The sequence below is a fragment of the Martes martes genome, assembly GCF_963455335.1.
Source record: "Martes martes genome assembly, chromosome: 13".
In the NCBI taxonomy this organism is placed as follows: domain Eukaryota; kingdom Metazoa; phylum Chordata; class Mammalia; order Carnivora; family Mustelidae; genus Martes; species Martes martes.
This window is the reverse complement of record NC_137901.1, coordinates 86535729-86556114: the sequence shown is the minus strand read 5'-3', so window position 1 is coordinate 86556114 and position 20386 is coordinate 86535729. Positions and strand designations below refer to the sequence as shown.

Sequence of the window (20386 nt, the reverse complement as noted above, 5' to 3'; positions counted from 1 at the left end):
AAAGATAAACAAAACTTTTGTAGTTTTACCTCTAAGGTTATTCTTCTAAACCAAAACCATAATGTACATGATGGTTAAAGAAATTATGTGCGGAGAAACTAAAGGAACCCTGTTGTGGGTGGGATGTTTATGAGTCTGACAGTTCTCCATGTCCTCTCAAACAGTCTGACAGATCTCAAAAATGCTTGATTTCATTTTAAAGACATAGGCAGTCGATCTAAAATTAATCCTCTATATTCCTTACGTCTCTTTAGCTTATATCTGATATTTTGGGGGGCTTGTAAAACCGTTTGAATCAACCCACTGTCTTTTAATCTTTAAAATCTAATTTAAAAAGAGATAAAAGCTACTGTGACCAAAATTCAGAGAAGACTACGAAGTTACTGAAAGCACTAGGATTGAGTCAGTCCTACCTACTAATATAGAAAGTAGAATCTAACTATAGGTCCCACATACTTTTTTTTCCCTTCTGAATCACAAAAATTTTGCTTTAATTCTTCCAAATCAGTACTTTAGTGACGTCATGCTCTTGGACAAACTTAAAGTACTTTAGGAAAGAAAAATAGGATTAAGATAAATGATAAAATATAGAGAGCATGAGAAGTCTTTTTATTTCTATATTCCTTTCAATGAAGAAGACAAGAATAAAATAGGAAGCACAAAGGATAGTCCAGAAAGATATCTGACTGCAATTTTGTAAATGATCCAAAAAGAAGCAAAAAGGTAATTTTTAAATGTTTAATATATTAGTCATACCTGATTAATATTAATGTTGGTTATCTTTTCATCGGCTCTTTCTATAACTTTTAGGACGACTTCAATCATTTCATAGTCATAGGGATCCAACTGTATAAAAGTAAAAATATATCAAAACTTTAGAAGACGGTCAGGCCAGGACATGGCTTTATTCAATTATGGTCCTCAATACAGATTACAAATATAAAATCTCACTGCACTATGGTGTGAGATTGTTCTTTTAAAAATTAACTGAGGGAGGGGCGCCTGGGTGGCTCAGTGGGTTAAGCCTCTGCCTTCGGCTCGGGTCATGATCCCAGGATCCTGGGATTGAGCCCCACATCGGGCTCTCTGCCCAGCAGGGAGCCTGCTTGCTCTTCTCTCTCTGCCTGCCTCTCTGCCTACTTGTGATCTCTGTCAAATAAATAAATAAAATCTTAAAAAAAAAAAAATGAACTGAGGGGTGCCTGGGTGGCTCAGTCATTAGCGTCTGTCTTTGGCATCAGGTCATGATGCCAGGGTCCTGGGACCAAGCCCTGCATCAGGTCCCCTGTTCGGCGGGGAGCCTGCTTCTCCCTCTCCCACTCTCCCTGCTTGTGTTCCCTCTCTCGCTGTGTCTCTCTCAGTCAAATAAAAGCTTTAACAAATAAATAAACAAATAAATAAAAATGAACTGAAACAGGGGCATCTGGGGGCTCAGTCGGTTAAAGTCTCTGCCTTCAGCTCAGGTCATGATTCCAGGGTCCTGGGATCGAGGCCCGCATCGGGCTCTCTGCTCAGTGGGGAGCCTGCTTCCTCCTCTCTCTCTGCCTGCCTCTCTGCCTACTTGTGTTCTCTGTCTGTCAAATAAATAAATAAAGTCTTTTAAAAAATAAATAAATAAATAAAAAATAGAATTCTATGTCTTCCATTTAAGACAGGAAAAGTACACTTGGAGGAAATTAACCTTTTCTTGGTAATGATGTAACTGAAAGAGTGGGCCTCCAAGCAAAAGTTTCTCAAAGGACTACATTCTGGCTCTAAGCATATACTGAAATTCAAAAATTAATTGGGTGGCATCTATGTATGCTCATAAAAAGAAAGGAAGTATTCTCTTTGTTCTTTGTGTTGCCCACACACCATTACTTTTTATTCCCATTTCTGAAATGCCAAATAAAGTCACAAGAATAACAACACTGAACTAAGTGGGAATAGGATTTCTGTAAGACCTAGAACTTTTGAGCAAGTCTACATTATTTTTGGCTGACTTTCAGGCCAAATATAAAACTGAAGTATTTCTTGCGTTCTTGAGTCCTATAATCCTCTTCACCCTTCCATCCACTTTTACTCCCTCAAGAAACTACCCTTCATGGGGTGCTTGGGTGGCTCAGTGGGTTAAAGCCTCTGCCTTCAGCTCAGGTCATAATCCCAGGGTCCTAGGATCGAGTCCCGCATTGGGCTCTATGCTCAACAAGAGCCTGCTTCCCCCTCTCTCTCTGCCTGCCTCTCTGCCTGCTTGTGATCTCTGTCCGTCAAATAAATAAATAAATAAATCCTTAAAAACAAAATAAGAAAAAGAAACTACCCTTCAGCCTAAAAATTTCAATTCTCACAAAGATCTCCTAAGAAAATAGGCAAGAGGGCAAATAGGTATATATATGAAGATACTCACTGTAACTTATAATAGTGAAATGTACAAACAATTTAAATGTCCATTCATAAAGGCCTGGTTAAATACAGTATGTTTTATCCACACCGTGGAATAATTCCTATCTGTCAAAAATGAGAAGATGTATGTGTACTGTCATGTAATAACAATATTTTACATGAAAAAAAGAGAGTAACAGGATAGGATAATTAGCCTAAGATAGTCACCAAACTACTAACATTTTTATCTACGGGAATATCTTTGCAAAGAATGTGTACTATTTTCAAAAATCTGGAGAAAAAAAAAAGGCTATTTCTGGGGATGCCTGGGTGTCTCAGTCAGTTAAGCGTCTGTCTTCAGCTCGGGTCATGATCCCAGGGTCCTGGGATCAGGTCCCACATCAGGCTCCCTGCTCAGCGGGGAGCCTACTTCTCCCTCTCCCTCTGCCTGCTGCTTTTCCTGCTCTCTCTCTCTCTGACAAATAAATAAAATCTTAAAAAAAAAAAAAAGCAATTTCTATTTTAGGAATAAAAGACCAGAAAGTTCTGTATTAAACTATTAAAAAGACAGAAATCTAAAATAATTAAAAGTTTTTAAAAATATAGGACTTGCATTTCTAGGTTGGTGCTCATCGTCTCTAAATGAACTAAGGGTAGGAGGCATGATTGACGTGACCCGATACATTCGCTTCCCGTTCATCTACCTTATGGAGTATTCCACTAAGACTGATGACCAAATCTTTCGTGCTCGTCAGGAGAGGAACCATTTCCAGGGCTTTGGCCAGGAGTTTGGGGTGCTGCTGCTTGACGGGCTGCGTGCTCGCGTCTCCCTGGCTCTGGCCGGCACTGGTGTTGTGTAGCAGTGTTTCGATGAAGAGTTGAAGAGCGGCATCACAGTCCAACTGAAATGTGCTAAGAGAAGTTTTCCATTACACTCACTTCGCCATGTGCGTGTGTTTCCATATGATTTCTCCCCCACCCGCTCCCATCACGAGACTCCAACAACCCTCTCGTAGCCCAGCCTCAATATTAGATCATAGACCTGTCATCAGAGTTCATTACTGCCTTTAAAAAAATCAGATCTTGTTCTTGGCAGCTTTGTTGACACGGCACAATACTGGAAAGAAATTTGTAATAAAATTGAAAATATTTAATTCCTTTAACGGGGCAATTCCTTTCATACATTTCACAGAAGTAGCCAAGATACATATATAAGGGTGTCCACTGCAACAACTGTTTGTAATATTTAAAAACTGAGAACCACTCAGTCATCCATCATTAAGGGGCTAGTTGAATAATCTGTTCATAAACAGGAATACCAGTGTTCAAGAGCTGAGGAAGGGCTCTATGTACCAGTCCTGTAAGACATCCTGCTAAGTAAATGATGCATACCACAAAATGGTTTGTAAAGTAGGATTCTTTTTTGAGGAATGTAAAGAATGCATGTCAGCATTTGCATAGGGGAAATAAAAGAACAATAGAGGCCAAACTCTCTTAACAGTAATTATTCCTGAAGGGTGAGACTATGTGGAGCTTTGATTTGAGTATGTGCCATCTGAATTAGAAAAATAATAAAGCATTAAGAATAAGGTTAAAAATTAAGAATCAGGTTGGGGCGCCTGGGTGGCTCAGTGGGTTAAAGCCTCTGCCTTTGGCTCAGGTCATGATCTCAGGGTCCTGGGATCAAGCCCCACACTGGGTTCCTTGCTCAGCGGGGAGCCTGCTTCCCTCTCTCTCTGCCGGCTGCTCTGCCTACTTGTGATCGTGCTCTCTCTCTGTCCAATAAATAATCAAATAATCTTTTAAAAAAAGATTAAGAATGAGGTTAATACAGACAGACAATTCCAATGTCTTAAGCCCTACTAATTAGATGGTAGTTTAACCTACTGAGCCACCCAGGCGCCCCAATAAGATGGTAGTTTAATCTACTGCACAGAATAACAGAAATATCAAGAAAAGCTTTAAGTAGGACCATTTTAAAGTCTTTCCCTGAAATTCTAAAAGCCATCTAAATTTATTCAGCTGGACTCCTCGGGGTAAAACTGTCGCTATCACACAAAGACTAATAATCAATGCCACAAAAGCAACAAGGATGTGAAATCAACCTGACATTATTCTAGCTATTTACATTGTAGAAAAGGGCTCAGGATGACAAAACCACACACAAAAATCTGCCAGGAGTTCAAATTAATAAACAAGACAGTGTGTGCACCCCATTCTGGATTTGCAGCAGTCCAAACTGAAGAATGGCATGGTTCTGTTATTTCAAAGTACAGTTAGTCAAAGCTGCTTAGACGTACGAGCACCCTGTAGCTTTTGACTTGTGGGTTCAGGATGGTGGCAGCCAGGGTCTGCTACCCTGTCCTCCGTCCACGGAAGAGCTGGGTACCTGCCTGGTGAGGAAGTGTGCTCGTAACAGTAACTCGGACTTCACTCATCTGCCACCAATTGGATGAGGGTTATAGCACTGTTAGTATTTTAAAAGCAGTGGCTTATTATTTGACCTTGAGCAGGTCACCTAGTATGGGTTTGTTTTCTCATACATAAATTGATGATAGTATCCAATAAAAATTATAAAAAGGGGTGCCTGGGTGGCTCAGCGGGTGAAGCCTCTTCTTCAGCTCGGGTCATGATCTCAGGGTCCTGGGGTCAAGTCCCGCATCAGGTGCTCTGCTCATTGGGGAGCCTGCTTCCCCCTCTCTCTCTGCCTGCCTCTCTGCCTACTTGTGATCTTTCTCTGTCAAATAAATAAATAAAATCTTAAAAAAAAAACTTTAAAAAAATTATAAAAATTTAAATGGTGGTGTGCGTGAAAGCACTTTGAAATTGGCAACGTGACAGCAAACTGGTCATCCTATTTATTAAATAAACACCCGAGATAGTATTTATTCCTACTCATCACAGTGAACAGTTACCTATCTATATCTATAAACAAAATATTCAGCCTTAGTTTTCTCTATTGACTTACTAAATTATTTTTTTTAATTCTCCCTAAAAAAAAAAAAAAGAAAAAAACTCCCTAAATCATACTTTTCATTATGTCTTAATAAGACAACCCTGCCCAAGTTAATCTGATTTATAAGTTCAATTGCTCAATAACAATATTCTCAAATTTTTCTGAACATGGGGATCACCTGGAAATTAAGGATTAGATTCCTGGGCTTTGGCTCAGATCTGCCGAGTCAGAACCACCAGTGAGGGGCCCAGGAATCTGTATTTTAGATCAGGTGCCCCAGGTCCTGCTCATCAAGAGGCAAGTCTGGGAAACAGTGACTTTAACAGCGGGGAACCTGATTAACAGTGAGTTTAAAGGGTGATAACTTAAAAGAATTTAATCTGGTTCTGGGGTTTACTCAGTTTAGGGATGAACAAAAGTAAACACCAGAGGTCCATGGGCCACGAGGAATAATGCTCTGTATTATTATGTTCTTGCAGTAAGAACTTCCAGTTCGTTAAGCTAACAGCAAAAAATACCACTAAGGTTTAAAGAATTACCAGCAATATTCCAGAATGAGGCTTGTGTCCATATCTATATTCTCCACGAGTGCTTTAATGAGGTCTTTCTTGGTGAGAAAATGTTGCCTGAAAACCGGTTGGAAAGAAATCTAGAAATAAAAAGAGCAAAAAAAAAAAAAACCCAATAAAGTAAAACTTATTACTTAGGACAATAAGTAAATAATACGTAGGACAATAATACTTAGGACAATAAGTAAATAAGTAAATAAGTAAATATTACTTAGGACAATAAGTAAAACAATAAGTAAAACTTATTACTAAGGACACCATAGTGATTTGCCTTTTTATAGAGCAACATTTTTCTAGACTCCTCCAACTTTTTTTTTTTTAATCACCCTATTCAACTTGAGCATCATTCTGAGATTTCAGGTGTATTTGGCTGTGGATCCAATATCTCTCTCAGTCGCTCTAACCTGGGGCTCTTCATCAGTCAAGTGGTTGCTTATCAGTCCCACTACTACGGCATACGAATTAGGCTTCAAAACACATACCATTTCTGCAGTGATTACATTCCTGATAAGCCTACTGTTCGCAAATAAGGGAAAATGTTTCTCATGCACAGTGTAAAGAAAATAGGGTTTCATTTGTTTTTACAAAGTGAAAAATGACATTTCCCTAGCAGGAGTTCTTAAACCTTGGTATACCTGTGTATATACTGATAGTATCTTTAACCAAACAGCAGCACAGAAATATGAGACTAAAGGCTAGGTCTGAAACACCTTAGATCTGAATACTAGATAAATATTTCTATAAATGAGAAAGCTAAGCAGATAAAAATGTCAAGCCCCTTCTAATTTCCTTAAAAATATAGAAAAAAGGAAATGAAGCCAATGGTCCTTATTTCTTTGAAAACACCAATGGGTATACTTAACTAAAATTTATGCGTCCACAATATACATCTTTTCTCTAAAGAAACAGACAATGAGATCTTTGTTTTAAGTTTTCCTGGGGAAAATCATCAGAATTGTGGCACCTGGGTGGCTCAGTGGGTTAAGCCTCTGCCTTTGGCTCAGGTCATGATCTCAGAGTCCTGGGATCGAGCCCCGCATCAGGCTCTCTGGTCAGCAGAGAGCATGCTTTCCGCCCTCTCTCTCTCTGCCTGCCTCTCTGCCTACTTGTGATATCTCTCTCTCTGTCCAAAAAAAAAAAAAAAATATATATATATATATATATATATATCTTTAGAAAAATCATCAGAATGGACAAAACTTCACGGCACTCCAAAGAATACTCACACCAAGTTTGCCAAGACGAATACCCCACCGGGCATCAGTACTGAGCTCACGGAACTTAAGCTCCGTTTCTATTTCCTGATGGAGGCTGGCCAGCTGAGAGCCCACCAGAGATATTGCCTAAAGAATTAAAATATAAAATTCAGTTGCAAATAGAATACATTCTAACACCTTTTAGATGAAACCTAATAACAAAACTCACAACCTCTCTTTGGGATAACAGGGTGGAATGTTACATATTGCTTGATACAGTCATTATTCATAGGATAGTTAGGTCATTCAACTTTGAGTATGACGCCATAAATTTAGTCTGGCTTTTCTTCAAAGGAAAGGCCAAAGTTTGGTTATCCTGCAAACAAAACCCCCATAAAAAGCAAATTTTAAAACAAACAACATCGAAGACAAGTTTTGCATCGGTTAAACTTGTCCTTCAAAAAGAACTGGCTCCTGGGTCTAAGATTTCAAATACACTCGGGTAATTATAAGAAGACAAGTTCCATGGCTGCATACAGATTTAAGAAATAAAAAATACAACCCTTCGGGTTGAGCAATGCTTATAACCTGCATATACATTCACCGGTGAGCCAGTAGTCAAGGAAAAGCTGGGAGAAAGTCAGTGAGTGAGCTCAATGTTTCTTTTGTTTAAATCTTTAAGATCTGAGGGCAAAGCCGTTTCATTTCTTCCCCTAAATGTTTTAATACTTCAAGAACTGAGGCTGTGTTTCCTCAGGCCATACCAAAACTTTGTCGTAATTTTGCCATGCTTTATCTATGAACTTCCAGAGATTTTCAACCACTTCTTTTTGGGGTAAGAGAGTGCAGTAACCCAAGGCCAAGTCAAGATCCACCACGCGACAATTAAATACCTATCAAAAGAAAGCATCGGAGAACATTCTTGACAATCAAAACGGAATTTGGTCTCTGAAGGCTTGTTACTGATTTTAATTACAGACCCTAGGAAAGGATAAGTGTTTCATGAAAAGTTATTTAAAGTGAAGTTCTAACTTGTTTGCTTCGTCTTGACATCCTTTATCGTTATCACAAATTTAAGGAAACAACTCTAGCAAGTTCTACATGGCATGACAATTCCATCACTTCTCTTCAAACCCCCAACACCCCCTCCCCTTCCTCACTCTTATCCTCACTGAGATATCAGAAGCAACCAGAAGAGGGAAAAAAAGAAAAGAGAGAGAGAGACAGCTTGCCAAGAACAGATACTCACTTTGTGCAGTAATGTTGTAGCGTTTCCCCTGATAAATGTAACAGCTTTCTCTTTCAATTCCATAACAACATCCTTTGATTTAACTAACGTGGCCTCTCCAAACAACTTTTAGAAAAGAATAAAAGAATCTTTAGGTCCATTTCTAGCTCTGCATCATTATGAAAACTTTCCTCAAATATTAAGGAACTTTGAAAATTCATCATGATACGAAAAATGTGTTGGCATTTCATTTACGCTGACTGACCACAATGGGCGGGGCAGGGAGAGGGTGGCGCTGGGCGGTGGAATTGACTGGCATGGGGCAGATAAAGTTTCAACCTGATGGGGTCACTGGGTTTGGAATACGACGACACACCACTGCAACCTAAAACCTCGGGCGACTGATTTCACTTCCCTCAGTCGCTTTCTCATTTGCAAAATGGAGACTCTCAGGGTTGTTGTCAAGATCAAGTATGAAAAGTGCACAAGAACCCTGAACCACACCCGAATCTTAGCAGGGGCTCAACAAATGTCTCTTACATCTGACAAATTATCAATGTCTTTGCTCCAGAGCCAAATGAGAAAATGTGGACTCAGATTCCTTTGTTTGGCCAGTGCTTTTGTAACTATATTCATCCAGAGTGAAAGCATTTGTTCTCCAAACTATACCTTTCCGCTCAGACTGGCATTCATGAAGCTAGATGCAGAGTGCTGAAGACAGGTACCAAATGAACCAACAACAAATCTCAGGGCCAGCTCCCACTGGCTAGATTCTTGAAGGTTCTGGAGCAGGGCAGAGATGGAGTTTATAATAGGTAAAATAAGGTTGTCTCCTGTGAAATAATAAAATAAAAGTATTCTATTTCAGTAGCAGTATTGTAATCCATTTAGATTTTTTTCAAAGAAAGAAAGATCATATTACTAAAAATTGTTTCCAGGGACAAGCTACATCTTCGGTGCAGAGGATGGTCATATACGTTGGTTCTCAAAATGAGTAAATGAGAGAATTAACATGGGCTTGATTTAAGCCAGAAAATAACTAAGTTTGATTGCAATTTGTCTATTTTGAGATGCTTAAGTCTTTAGCTGAGAAAAACCCACTTCCCTATTGGAAAGAGCAAAATTTATGAACAGATACATAAAAGTTACTGTTATAAGCCAAATGACACACTTTTCTATCTTCCGGAAGAATAACATTGTAACAGTAATAACTAAGTAACCACCTCAAGAACATTAAGGCAGACTCATATTCACGATTTCAAGGAATTTCCATATTGGTGTATTTATAAAATCATAACATAATATGTATATCTCTGATGTCAAATACCTTCATTAATAGAGCAGTATGGTAAGCTTGTCGAATCCAAGGGATGTCTCTTGCTTTCTACAAGAGAGTAAAGTACATAACACTAAATAAAACAACTCACTCATATTCCAAGAGATATTTAAATATTGTGCTATTATCAAATAATGTCCTAAAGCAAACTGCCACTTTAAATAAAATTTTTAAGTGTACATGGAAAAATACACAGATGAGTGTACAACCTGTGCATACATCCACATAAGAGCACCCAAACTAAGAAACAAACCTCACCAGCACTCAAAGCCCCCGCTGGCCTCCATTCCAGTCACTACCCAGCCCCAAGGGTAACCTAACCAGCCACTTTCGATATCCAACAGCACGGCTTCCTTGTTGTCTGTCCTCGCACTTTATGTAAATGAAATCGGACAGTATGCCTTCTTTTGTGTCTGGCTTCTTTTGCTCAGCATCATGCCTGCGAGACTCAGCATACTGCCGCGTGGAGTTCTAGTTTCACATCTCTGCAGTTTAAACTTGCATAAGGCAGGGGCGCCTGGGTGGCTCAGTGGGTTAAAGCCTCTGCCTTCGGCTCAGGTCATGATCCCGGGGTCCTGGGATCGAGCCCTGCATCGGGCTCTCTGCTCAGCGGGGCGCCTTCTTTCCCCCCATCCCCGCCTGCCTCTCTGCCTACTTGTGATCTCTGTCAAATAAATAAATAAAATCTTAAAAAAAAAAAAAATAAACTTGCATAAGGCAGAAATACATGGAAAACGACAACACAAGTGACATTTACCGGCGAGAGGCACAAGCGATGCAATCAATTCATAAATAACCGGGAGCACCATCTGAGACTCAAGGACTATCCCATCTTCACTGAAGAAGTCACTGTAAGACCACTCTTCATAGGGATCTTTGTGAGTTCCGAAGGAAGTCTGAACACCAAACCACATGGAGATGACACAAGTAAATACACTCCAAAACACAACTGCCACCTCCACCAGGCAGAACCCAGGAGCAGATGTATTAGAGTGAAACGCAGTTTTGAAAACCAACCGTGGAGTCTGTTTCTTCAGGTCTGTGGCTTATAATAACACCATATTAAATTAAATTGCTACTCTAAGAGAAGGACAATGTCCAGAGATGCCGGTATTGAGGCCCAACATTTCAAAACATAGTGCAACTTAAATCAGCCCATAAATGTGACTGGAAAAGAGGTCTCATTCCCTTGAGTTTTCCAGGCTCGAATAAGAAAACACAAGAGGTGGGGTGCCTGGGTGGCTCAGTGGATTAAGCCGCTGCCTTTGGCTCAGGTCATGATTTCAGGGTCCTGGGATCAAGCCCCACATTAGGCTCTTTGCTCAGCAGGGAGCCTACTTCTCTCTCTCTCTCTCTCTGCCTACTTGTGATCTTTCTCTGTCAAATAAATAAATAAATAAAATCTTCAAAAAAAAAAAAAAAAGAAAATACAAGAGGTAGGTTCATTATTTTTGTAAAGTACGGAAGTGATTTAAAAGTGGTACATAAAGGATGGGTGGAGGTTTTATTTAAGGAAAAGAAATTCAATGGGGTGCCTGGGTGGCTCAGTGGGTTAAAGCCTCTGCCTTCATCTCAGGTCATGATCCCAGGGATCTGGGATCGAGCCCCCACATCGGGCTCTCTGCTCAGCAAGGAGCCTGCTTCCCCCTCTCTCTCTGCCTGCCTCTCTGCCTACTTGTGATCTCTGTCTGTCAAATAAATAAATAATAAAATAATAATAAATAATAATAAAAAAAAGAAATTCAAAAGCAATTACCTTCATTAGAATTCCACAGTCATCCATTTGGCACTGTCTGGAAAGCTCTACTGCCGTTAAGGTATATTTACACAGTTCTAGAGCATCTAGTAAAAAATCTGAAAGAAAATGGGGAAGAATAATTATACAAATATTTCACGTGCTTGGGATAATGAAAACAATCTTCCAAAAAAAGAAAAAGAAAACAATCTTCTAGTAACTACCATTAAAAATTCAGAAGAAGGCTACAAGGTAGAGAGAAAAGTTTCCACAAACCTCTGACTACCATAAATAATGCAGTTCAAAGTTTTTTCTTAAGCTCAGCTGAGAAGTAAGATCATAGATGGAGAGGTAAGGAATTTCACAATCCCATTAAAGTAAGTATCAATAGTCAGAAATGACATTGTTAATACCTGTAAATATATTTTTTTAAGATTTTATTTATTTATTTGAGAGAGAGAGAGAGCATGAGAGAAGAGAGGTCAGCAGGAGAAGCAGACTCCCTGCCGTGCAGGGAGCCCAATGTGGGACTCCATCCCGGGACTCCAGGATCATGATCTGAGCCCAAGGCAGTCGCTTAACCAACTGAGCCACGCAGGCACCCAATACCTGTAAATATTTTCAAACAGTAATCCCCGTAGAGGATTGATTATAACTGGCTCTTTATAAAATGGAGACAATGATCTTCTGTCCTTATGGCAACATCCAATGGTACTGAGACAGCATGTGGGAGCCCAGCACGAAACAAAACTATGTATATTATAAATCTTGTCACCTGGGCTGCAGATGGTGGCAGCTTGGCAAGCTAGAGCATATATTTCGGAAGGAAGATTGAGGCCGACAGGTGTTGCCATCGGAACGTCGTTAGCCAACATGTGACAAAGCTTCTGACACGTCAGAAACAGCAATTTTCCGGTGTCCGCGTTGCAGTGATACCTAAATAAGTCTCTGAAAGAAAGGGTGTGTTGGAAGTTAGAGCACGCAGAGCAAAAGCAAATGCATTTGCCTTTCTTGGATTAACATATGACCACCACCATCATTTAAAATGTCTTTATGCTGTATTCATGGTATCTAATGTGCTTCGTCTTCAAACTTCCTTGGGACGCCCTTAACCAGAGTGCAAAGGCAAAGTAAACTCAACAGTTAGCTTACTCAAAGACTCTGTGTTAGTTACTTGCCTTCTATGCTATGACTTTCTTTTTTTTTAAGAGAGGAAGAGAGGGAATGACGGGGAGTGGAGGGGTAGAGAGAGAATCTCCACACCCAGTGTGGAGCGTGATGCAGGGCTCGATCTCACAACCCTGCGATCTTGACCTGAGACAAAACAAGAGTCGGGACGCTTAATTGACTGAGCCACCCCGGCGCCCCTATGCTACCACTTTCTGACCCCGAAGTCCAAACCAGGCTCTGAGAGTGAGAAACCAAGAATGACTTCCATGAAAATGAAAATGTCACTGACCTGATCCCACCACCACAGAAGTCACGGAAGCAAGTCTTCCTTTCAGCCAAGCCGTGCTCGCACACACTGGGACTCGTGCACGTGCATGCTCGCGCACGTTGGGACTCACCTGCACCTGGCCAGCGCTGCTTCCACATTCCCGTGGCTTAAGGCTCTCCAGGTCAGCTCGGCCTCCCGCTCCTGCGCAGACACCTGCAGCGCCAGCGCCTGTCTGTGCAGCTTGGACTCAGTGCTGAGGCTCCTGCCCTCACGGGCTGCAGGCTCCGCGGTGCCCCGGGCTTTGTGCTGGGTCTGTGTGACTTCGTGGGCTCTGATGTACTGTTCCCGGAGCTCTGCGACCAGGGCACTGTTGCTGTAATCTCCAAAGGACAGGAAGACCTCGAAGTTCTCCTAGCAAGGCAAGCAGGACAGAGCACATCTGTTTACTTCATGCTGTTAAAAACCACTGGCCAGGCTCAAACCTCGCCTTATTTCTTCCTCAAAGGCTAAAGATTTGAGACTTCGTATTTCAAATTATGGAAGTCACAGTACTAGAAAAAGTTTGGAAAATAGGAAAAGCCATCTTAACTCAGGATTCTCTCCGTGTCAGCGCTATTGACACCATTTCTCAGTGTCAGATCATTCTCTGTCGTGGGGGAGCCCAGACTAGCAGGAGGGACAGATTAAGTATAAGATTTGGGTGATTCCATGCTGGTGGCTTGAAGAACACAGCTTTGTTCTTCTCTGTAATAACTCCCAGTTGGCCGCTAATTCCAGACCTAGAATTTATTTTTCTGACCCAATAAAAAAAATCCCAGAGGCCCTCGGAAGGATACCAAGAAGTAGCGACAGTAAGTCAGGTCTTCTTTTTTTTTTTTAAAGTAATCTCTAAGCCCCACTTGGGGCTCAAACTCACCACCCTGAAATCAAGAGTCACATGCTCTTCTGATGAACCACGACCCCCTAGACCTTCAGTTTTGATGCCACACTTTAGAGCAAGGTTTCTCGGTCTTGCCGGATCATTCTTTGTTGTGGGGGCTGCCTGTACATCGTAGCAGTGTCCCTGGCCGCTAGCCACTGGATGCCACCAGCACCTTCCTTGCACTACTTGTGACAATCAAAAATACCTTCAGATACTGTCCCCTGGGCACAAAGACACCTGAGTTGAGAAAAGGTTAACCTAATAAACAGTGACCATTTGGTATTTCCTGAGTGTCTTTTCACCAGCATTTTGTGGCTGTGTGGGTAATTCATGTATTACCTTCTGCAGTTAACTCTATGGCATTTCCCCTCTCTTCATCACTACATAGATTACACAAATAATATTATTGGTTTTTTAAAGACTTACTTAAGAGAGAGCCTGGGTGGCTCAGTAAAAATTTATTTGAGTGAGCGACCGAGAGAGAGGATGTGTGAACCCGGAGAGTGGAGGCAGACGGAGGGAAGCAGTCGGGCTCGATTCCATGACCCTGAGCCAAAATCAAGAGTCGGTTGCTTAACCGACTGAGCTACCCAGGCCCCTCACCACAAATACTATTTATTTTTAAGATTTTATTTATTTATTTGACAGACAGAGAGCACAAGTAGGCAGAGAGGCAGGCAGAGAGAGAGGAGGAAGCAGGCTCCCTGCTGAGCAGAGAGCCCGATGTGGGGCTGGATCCCAGGACCCTGAGATCATGACCTGAGCTGAAGGCAGAGGCTTTAACCCACTGAGCCACCCAGGTGCCCTGTTCTTTTAAACTTTTTTTTTTTTTTTTGATCAAAGAATTAATTTCTTATTGTTTACAACATGCAGTACGGAATTTTAGTAAGTTTATTTTTTATCGTGGTAAAATATACATAACATAAAACTTACCATTTTAACCATTTTTTAAAACCTTTTGAATTATGTATCATCCATGAATAATCTAGTCAAAGATAAACATAGAAGTGATTAAAACAAGAAGTTTCTCTTTTCTTCTTTCCCTTTTTTTTAAAGGTTTTATTTATTTATTTATTGGACAAAGAGAGAGAGAGCGAGAGCATAAGCAGGGGAGCAGCAGGCAGAGGCAGAGGGAGAAGCAGGCTCCCCGCAGAGCAGGGGGAGGCTGATGTGGGACTCGATCCCAGGACCCTAGGATCATGACCTGAGCCGAAGGCAGTCGTTGAACTGACTAAGCCACCCAGGCACCAAGTTTTCTTTTTTCAATGTGCATCTTTTCCCAAAGGAATGCAGTTTCTGTGTAGAGTCAATATATTTCACGATTTTTAAAGGATATATACATTTTTTTATTTTTAGTAATCTCATTTTTAACTGTTTACTGCTGCTGAGACAGTGCCAAACAGAGTAAGCAAGGGTACTGGGGTCAGACAGGTGGGGTTTGAGTAGTGGTTCTGGTGTCTCGCTCACCATGCTCACTGCAGCACTACTCACAACAGCCAAAAAGGAGAAACAACCCAAGGGTCCATCAACAGAGGAATAAATAAATGTGGTCCATCCTTACAGTGGAACGTGTAGCCATAAAAAGGAATGATGCACTGAAACCTGCTACACTGGGGATGAACCCTGAAAACATCGTGCTGCCTGAAAGAGGCCAGACACGAAAGGATAAATATTGTATGCTTCCACTTATACTGGAAGTATACAGAATAGGCAAATTCAGAGACAGAAAGTAGATCAGAGGTTACCAGGGGCTAGAAGGAAAAGGGAGTGGGGAGCTGCTGCTTAATGGGTAAAAATGGATAAAATGAATAAAAAGCAGAGCTTCTGCCAGAGGTGATGAAAAGCAGATAGAGCTGAAGGTCATATCACACTGGGAATGTAATTAATGTCACTGAACTATATATTGAAAAATGGCTAAAATGGCAAATTTTACATTGTTACCACAATTACGAAAACTTAATAATATACCCAAACCAGTGATTATACGCTTTATTTGTTTCATGGAAGTGGGGTTTTTTTTTGTTTTCTTTTGTTTTTTTTTTTTGATAGAGAGAGCAGAGTGAGAGCACTAGCTGGGGGGAGGGGCAGAGTGAGAGGGAGAAGCAGGCTCCCCGCTGAGCAGGGAGCCCAATGGGGACTCGATCCCAGGACCCTGAGATCATGACCTGAGCCGAACGCAGACACTTAACCGAATGAGCCACCCAGGTGCCCTGAATTACACACTTTAAATGGATGAATAGTGTGGTATATGAATTATATCTCCATAAGGTTGTTTTTTAAATGACAGAGACAGAGAAAAGGGAAACCATTATGCTGTATTTAAAATTCCTGAAGGCTAGTACAGAAAAATTTAAGACTAATCATTTATGTCAAATTCACTCATTAGTAATGTAATTAGTAAAGTAATAATGTTCAATATACCAGCATCTTTACCTGCAAGCTAGCAACAACTTTAAATAGTTTCAGGATTTCTTCACATTCGTCCTTCTTCTGTAGATCGTCTGTAATTAAATTTTTTAAAGTTATAGCAGACATCCAAATTCCCGTATTGTCAGAATTTTTAAAAGCTAAAATTTTAGTTGGCTCTGGTTTTCTCATCTCAAGTCTTTTCAGAAGCTGAGGTAAGAGAATTTAAGTACAAAAAGAAATCGAATTATTCTATCTGAAGGTAGAAAAGAGAAGTTTATGGGGAACACAGAGAAATGACAATTTTTCTGAAATAAATTGGAGCTTTTTTCTCCAAGAGCGTTTCTTTGTTAATGTTTTACTTAAGTTCAAGTTTAAATAGGCTTTTGCCTGATCATGACCAAATGATACGTGAGAAACACGAGCAGTAAGGACAAGGCATTGAAGAAATCTAGTCTCACTTTAAACAGCTTACTGAGCATGTAAGTTGATAAGCTGATTTTAGATGCTTCTGTTTCAACACTGGCAATCAAGAGAATAAAGCGAGGATGACTTTTCATGAGGAAAAATGAGTGGGATCAACGGCGATAAATAAAGCCAGAAAAACCAGAGGTAAGGACCAGGCCTGTCACTGATGCTACTTTCTGAAAAGGGCAAGCTTCAGAACAAAACCGAGATGAGGCCAGAGAGGTACGATCTACCTTTCTGGATGTCACACAGTATTTTAAGAATGTCTACGGATGTCTTCGCTACGGACATTCTCCAGGCCTTGTCCTGAAAAGAAAAATAGAAAATGAAATCTGCTTCCTTTATTTGTCACTTAGTATACATGCAGACAAATATATAAATGCCACAAAATCAGAAAAAAACAGTAAAAAATGTGGAAAAAAATGGGAGATCCATGTTAGAGGAAGTCAGGCAGCTGAGAAATGGATCATAACTGAATCACACAGAATGTAAACATGAAAAACACATGAGCGCTTGGATATACGATTTAGAAATATCGAGAATACACAAATCCCACAAATCACATTTTGGCTACCCTATAATTAACCGTCACTCCAGTTTCACTTTTTTTTTTTTTTTTTAAGATTTTATTTATTTGACAGACAGAGATCATAAGTAGGCAGAAAGGCAGGCAAGGGTGGAAGGGAGAAGCAGGCTCCCTGCTGAGCAGACAGCCCGATGTGGGACTCGATCCCAGGACCCTGGGATCATGACCTGAGCCAAAGGCAGCGGCTTACCCCACTGAGCCACCCAGGCGCCCCAGTTTCACTTTTTTAATAGTTTTTATTTATTATTTGACAAAACATTAGGCAAAGTTCTCTAGAAAAGTCAAAAAGAACTGACACTTTTTAAGCTCAGAGAATGAAAGTCTAAGAAATAATCATTATTTTGAAGACCAACAAGATTAAAACAAACAAAAAGACAAAAAAATCAAAGAAGGAAAAGCTTTAAAAATGCAGTGTACATGAAATGCTTACAAAGTGCTAGGTCCACACAAAGTACTTCAACATTTCAACTACGGAGGACAGTCCAAGCTGATGGTTAAGAATACAGACTCTGGGGGCGCCTGGGTGGCTCAGTGGGTTAAGCCGCTGCCTTCGGCTCAGGTCATGATCTCAGGGTCCTGGGATCGAGCCCCGCATCGGGCTCTCTGCTCAGTGGGGAGCCTGCTTCCCTCTCTCTCTCTGCCTGCCTCTCTGCCTACTTGTGATCTCTGTCAAATAAATAAATAAAATCTTTAAAAAAAAAAAAAAAGAATACAGACTCTGGTATCAGAGTTTGAGTTGAGGTTCTGCCACTTTCTAATAAGCTTGCAAAAGTCACTTATTTCAAAATGTTAGTTTTTTTTTTTTAAGATTTATTAATTTGAAAAAGAGAGAGCGAGCACAAGCAGGGAGGAAGGGGCAGAGGGAGAAGCGGACTTCCCACTGAGCGGGGAGCCTGATGTGGGGCTCGATCCCAGGACCCTGGGATCATGACCTGAGCCGAAGGCAGACGCTCAACTGACAACCGACTGAGCCACCCAGGCGCCCTTAAAATGTTAGTTTCTGCACTTAATCTATAAGGAGCTGAGAACAGGAACAATCTCACAACTTTGTAGACAATTCATTTAAAGTATTTAACCTAAGGCCTCCAGCACAGTAAGAGCATAATAAATATTAGATGCCAAAATAACCAAACTAATTTCCCTAAAGGTAAAAAATTACCGAGATGGACTGCTGAGAGAGGTTGGGGGATAACTATCTCTAAAGGATGAAAAAAGAAAAAATGCCAACTATCCTGAATAAATTAGGTATTTGGTTCTGGCGCTCTTGAAACTTCCCAGGTTTCAATGTTCTAAGATTCCTTAGATTTCCATGCATTCTGTGGCTGACATGACTTTTTTTTTTTTTTTAAAGATTTTATTTATTTATTTGACAGACAGAGATCACAATTAGGCAGAGAGGCAGGCAGAGAGAGGGGAAGGGAAGCAGGCTCCCTGCTGAGCTTGGAGCCTGATGTGGGGCTCAATCTCATGATCCATGAGATCATGACCTGAGCCAAAACCAAGAGCTGGATGCTTCATGGACTGGGCGTGGCTGACGTCATTATTTGATAGTAATGACTATGTCCTATATAACACAAAACATGTTTATATTGCAAAGGTTTATGGAAAACCCTTTGTGTACAACATCTACTTCAATTAATCCTTCTGGTTTGTAGATCCCAGATTCTCAGTGAGGGCTCAAGCCGTTGCTCCAAAACAGCCATATGTGGTTCTTTTCTATGCAGCAAATTTACACAAGAAGTTTTACATTAGGACGTTCTAGCGGTGAGAAGAGGAGATATTCCTATCTGTTTATCTATCTTTTCTATCCTGTTGATTACTATCCATAAATACTGGATTTATCTGTATTTAGTGAAAATCTCACCTCTTTAGAATCATCTGGTTCTTCCTGTAATGCCAACCGTGCCCATATGATTACCCGTTCTGCAGTTTTCTCAGCTTCAGCAGGAGGCAAAGACCTCAACAGAAGGACACAGTCTTCACTCTATAAACAGTGTTTGAAAGGAAGAAAAAACAGCTGGTACTTGTAAAGGAAAGTTTAGACTTACCTCTTGCTTTTTTCTATTTAAAGGTGAAAAGACAGTATTTAAAAAAAATAGAATATGGTCTAATACTTTAAAAAAGCTGATAACTCTGATTTTGATGACAGCAAACAAAAAAAATTAAATTCAAATACACCCCTCTATATTTTATAATTCTTAACTATGCTCATGGTTATAGAATTATATCAAAATAAAGACATTAGACATTCAAAATATAAAAAGAAAATGCACACCCTATTCTGGAATCAAAGGGTCCTACAGTGTATAAAAAACATGAGTCTATGTTTCATGAACACCAAAGAGTATGAAAGCCCAATAGCTAGTCATAAAATACTTTTTAAAATTTTTTTTCTAAAGATTTTTATTTATTTATTTGACAGACAGAGATCACAAGTAGGCAGAGCGGCAGGCAGAGAGAGAGAGAGGAGGAAGCAGGCTCCCTGCTGAGCAGAGAGCCCGATGTGGGGCTCAATCCCAGGACCCCGGGATCATGACCTGAGCCGAAGGCAGAGGCTTTAACCCACTGAGCCACCCAGGTGCCCCATAAAATACTTTTAAAGAGCCTACAGATATGGGGGCGCCTGGGTGGCTCAGTCATTAGGTGTCTGCTTTCAGCTCAGGTCATGATCCCAGGGTTCTGGGATCCAGCCCAAATTGGGCAATGTGCTCTGCGGTAAGCCCATTTCTCCCTCTCCCTTTCTCCCTGCTTGTGTTCCCTCTCTCACTGTGTCTCTGTCAAATAAATAAATAAAATCTTAAAAACAACAACAACAACAACCTACAGATATAAAGAATATGGCCAATCTAACATCTAATATTTTCATCCTGGTATATCTTTCTTTCTTTTTTTTCTTTAAGATTTTATTTGTTTATTTGAGAGAGAGTGAGAGAGAGAGAGAGCATAAGCAGTGGGAGTGGGAGAGGGAGAAGCAGACTCCTCACCGAGCAAGGAGCCAGATGCAGAGCTCGATCCCAGGATCCTGGGATCATGACCTGAGCCAAAGGTGATGCTTAACTGACTAAGCCATCCAGGTGCCCCTTGGTATAACTTTCTTTCGTGATAATCTATTCAGATAATTTGAGTGATTTGAGCTTTTACAGATTTACTTAACAAAGAAACCTAAGAAAGGACAATACAGAACT

General features: G+C 40.6%; 1 protein-coding gene across 1 annotated transcript in view; it reads right to left on the bottom strand.

Annotated features, from left to right (window-relative positions):
• The window catches only part of KNTC1 (kinetochore associated 1), a 77247-nt gene that overhangs the window by 22301 nt on the left and 34560 nt on the right, over positions 1–20386 (bottom strand). The window contains exons 30-44 of the mRNA XM_080821594.1: positions 19066–19185; positions 16849–16921; positions 16175–16242; positions 12950–13230; positions 12157–12329; positions 11403–11500; positions 10404–10542; positions 9638–9694; positions 8980–9143; positions 8332–8436; positions 7847–7975; positions 7113–7229; positions 5857–5966; positions 3066–3273; positions 757–846 (exon numbers count right to left, since the gene is read on the bottom strand). Of these exons, the coding sequence (XP_080677720.1) occupies positions 757–846; positions 3066–3273; positions 5857–5966; positions 7113–7229; positions 7847–7975; positions 8332–8436; positions 8980–9143; positions 9638–9694; positions 10404–10542; positions 11403–11500; positions 12157–12329; positions 12950–13230; positions 16175–16242; positions 16849–16921; positions 19066–19185 (1932 nt within the window). The remainder of the gene's footprint in view (positions 1–756; positions 847–3065; positions 3274–5856; positions 5967–7112; positions 7230–7846; positions 7976–8331; positions 8437–8979; positions 9144–9637; positions 9695–10403; positions 10543–11402; positions 11501–12156; positions 12330–12949; positions 13231–16174; positions 16243–16848; positions 16922–19065; positions 19186–20386) is intronic.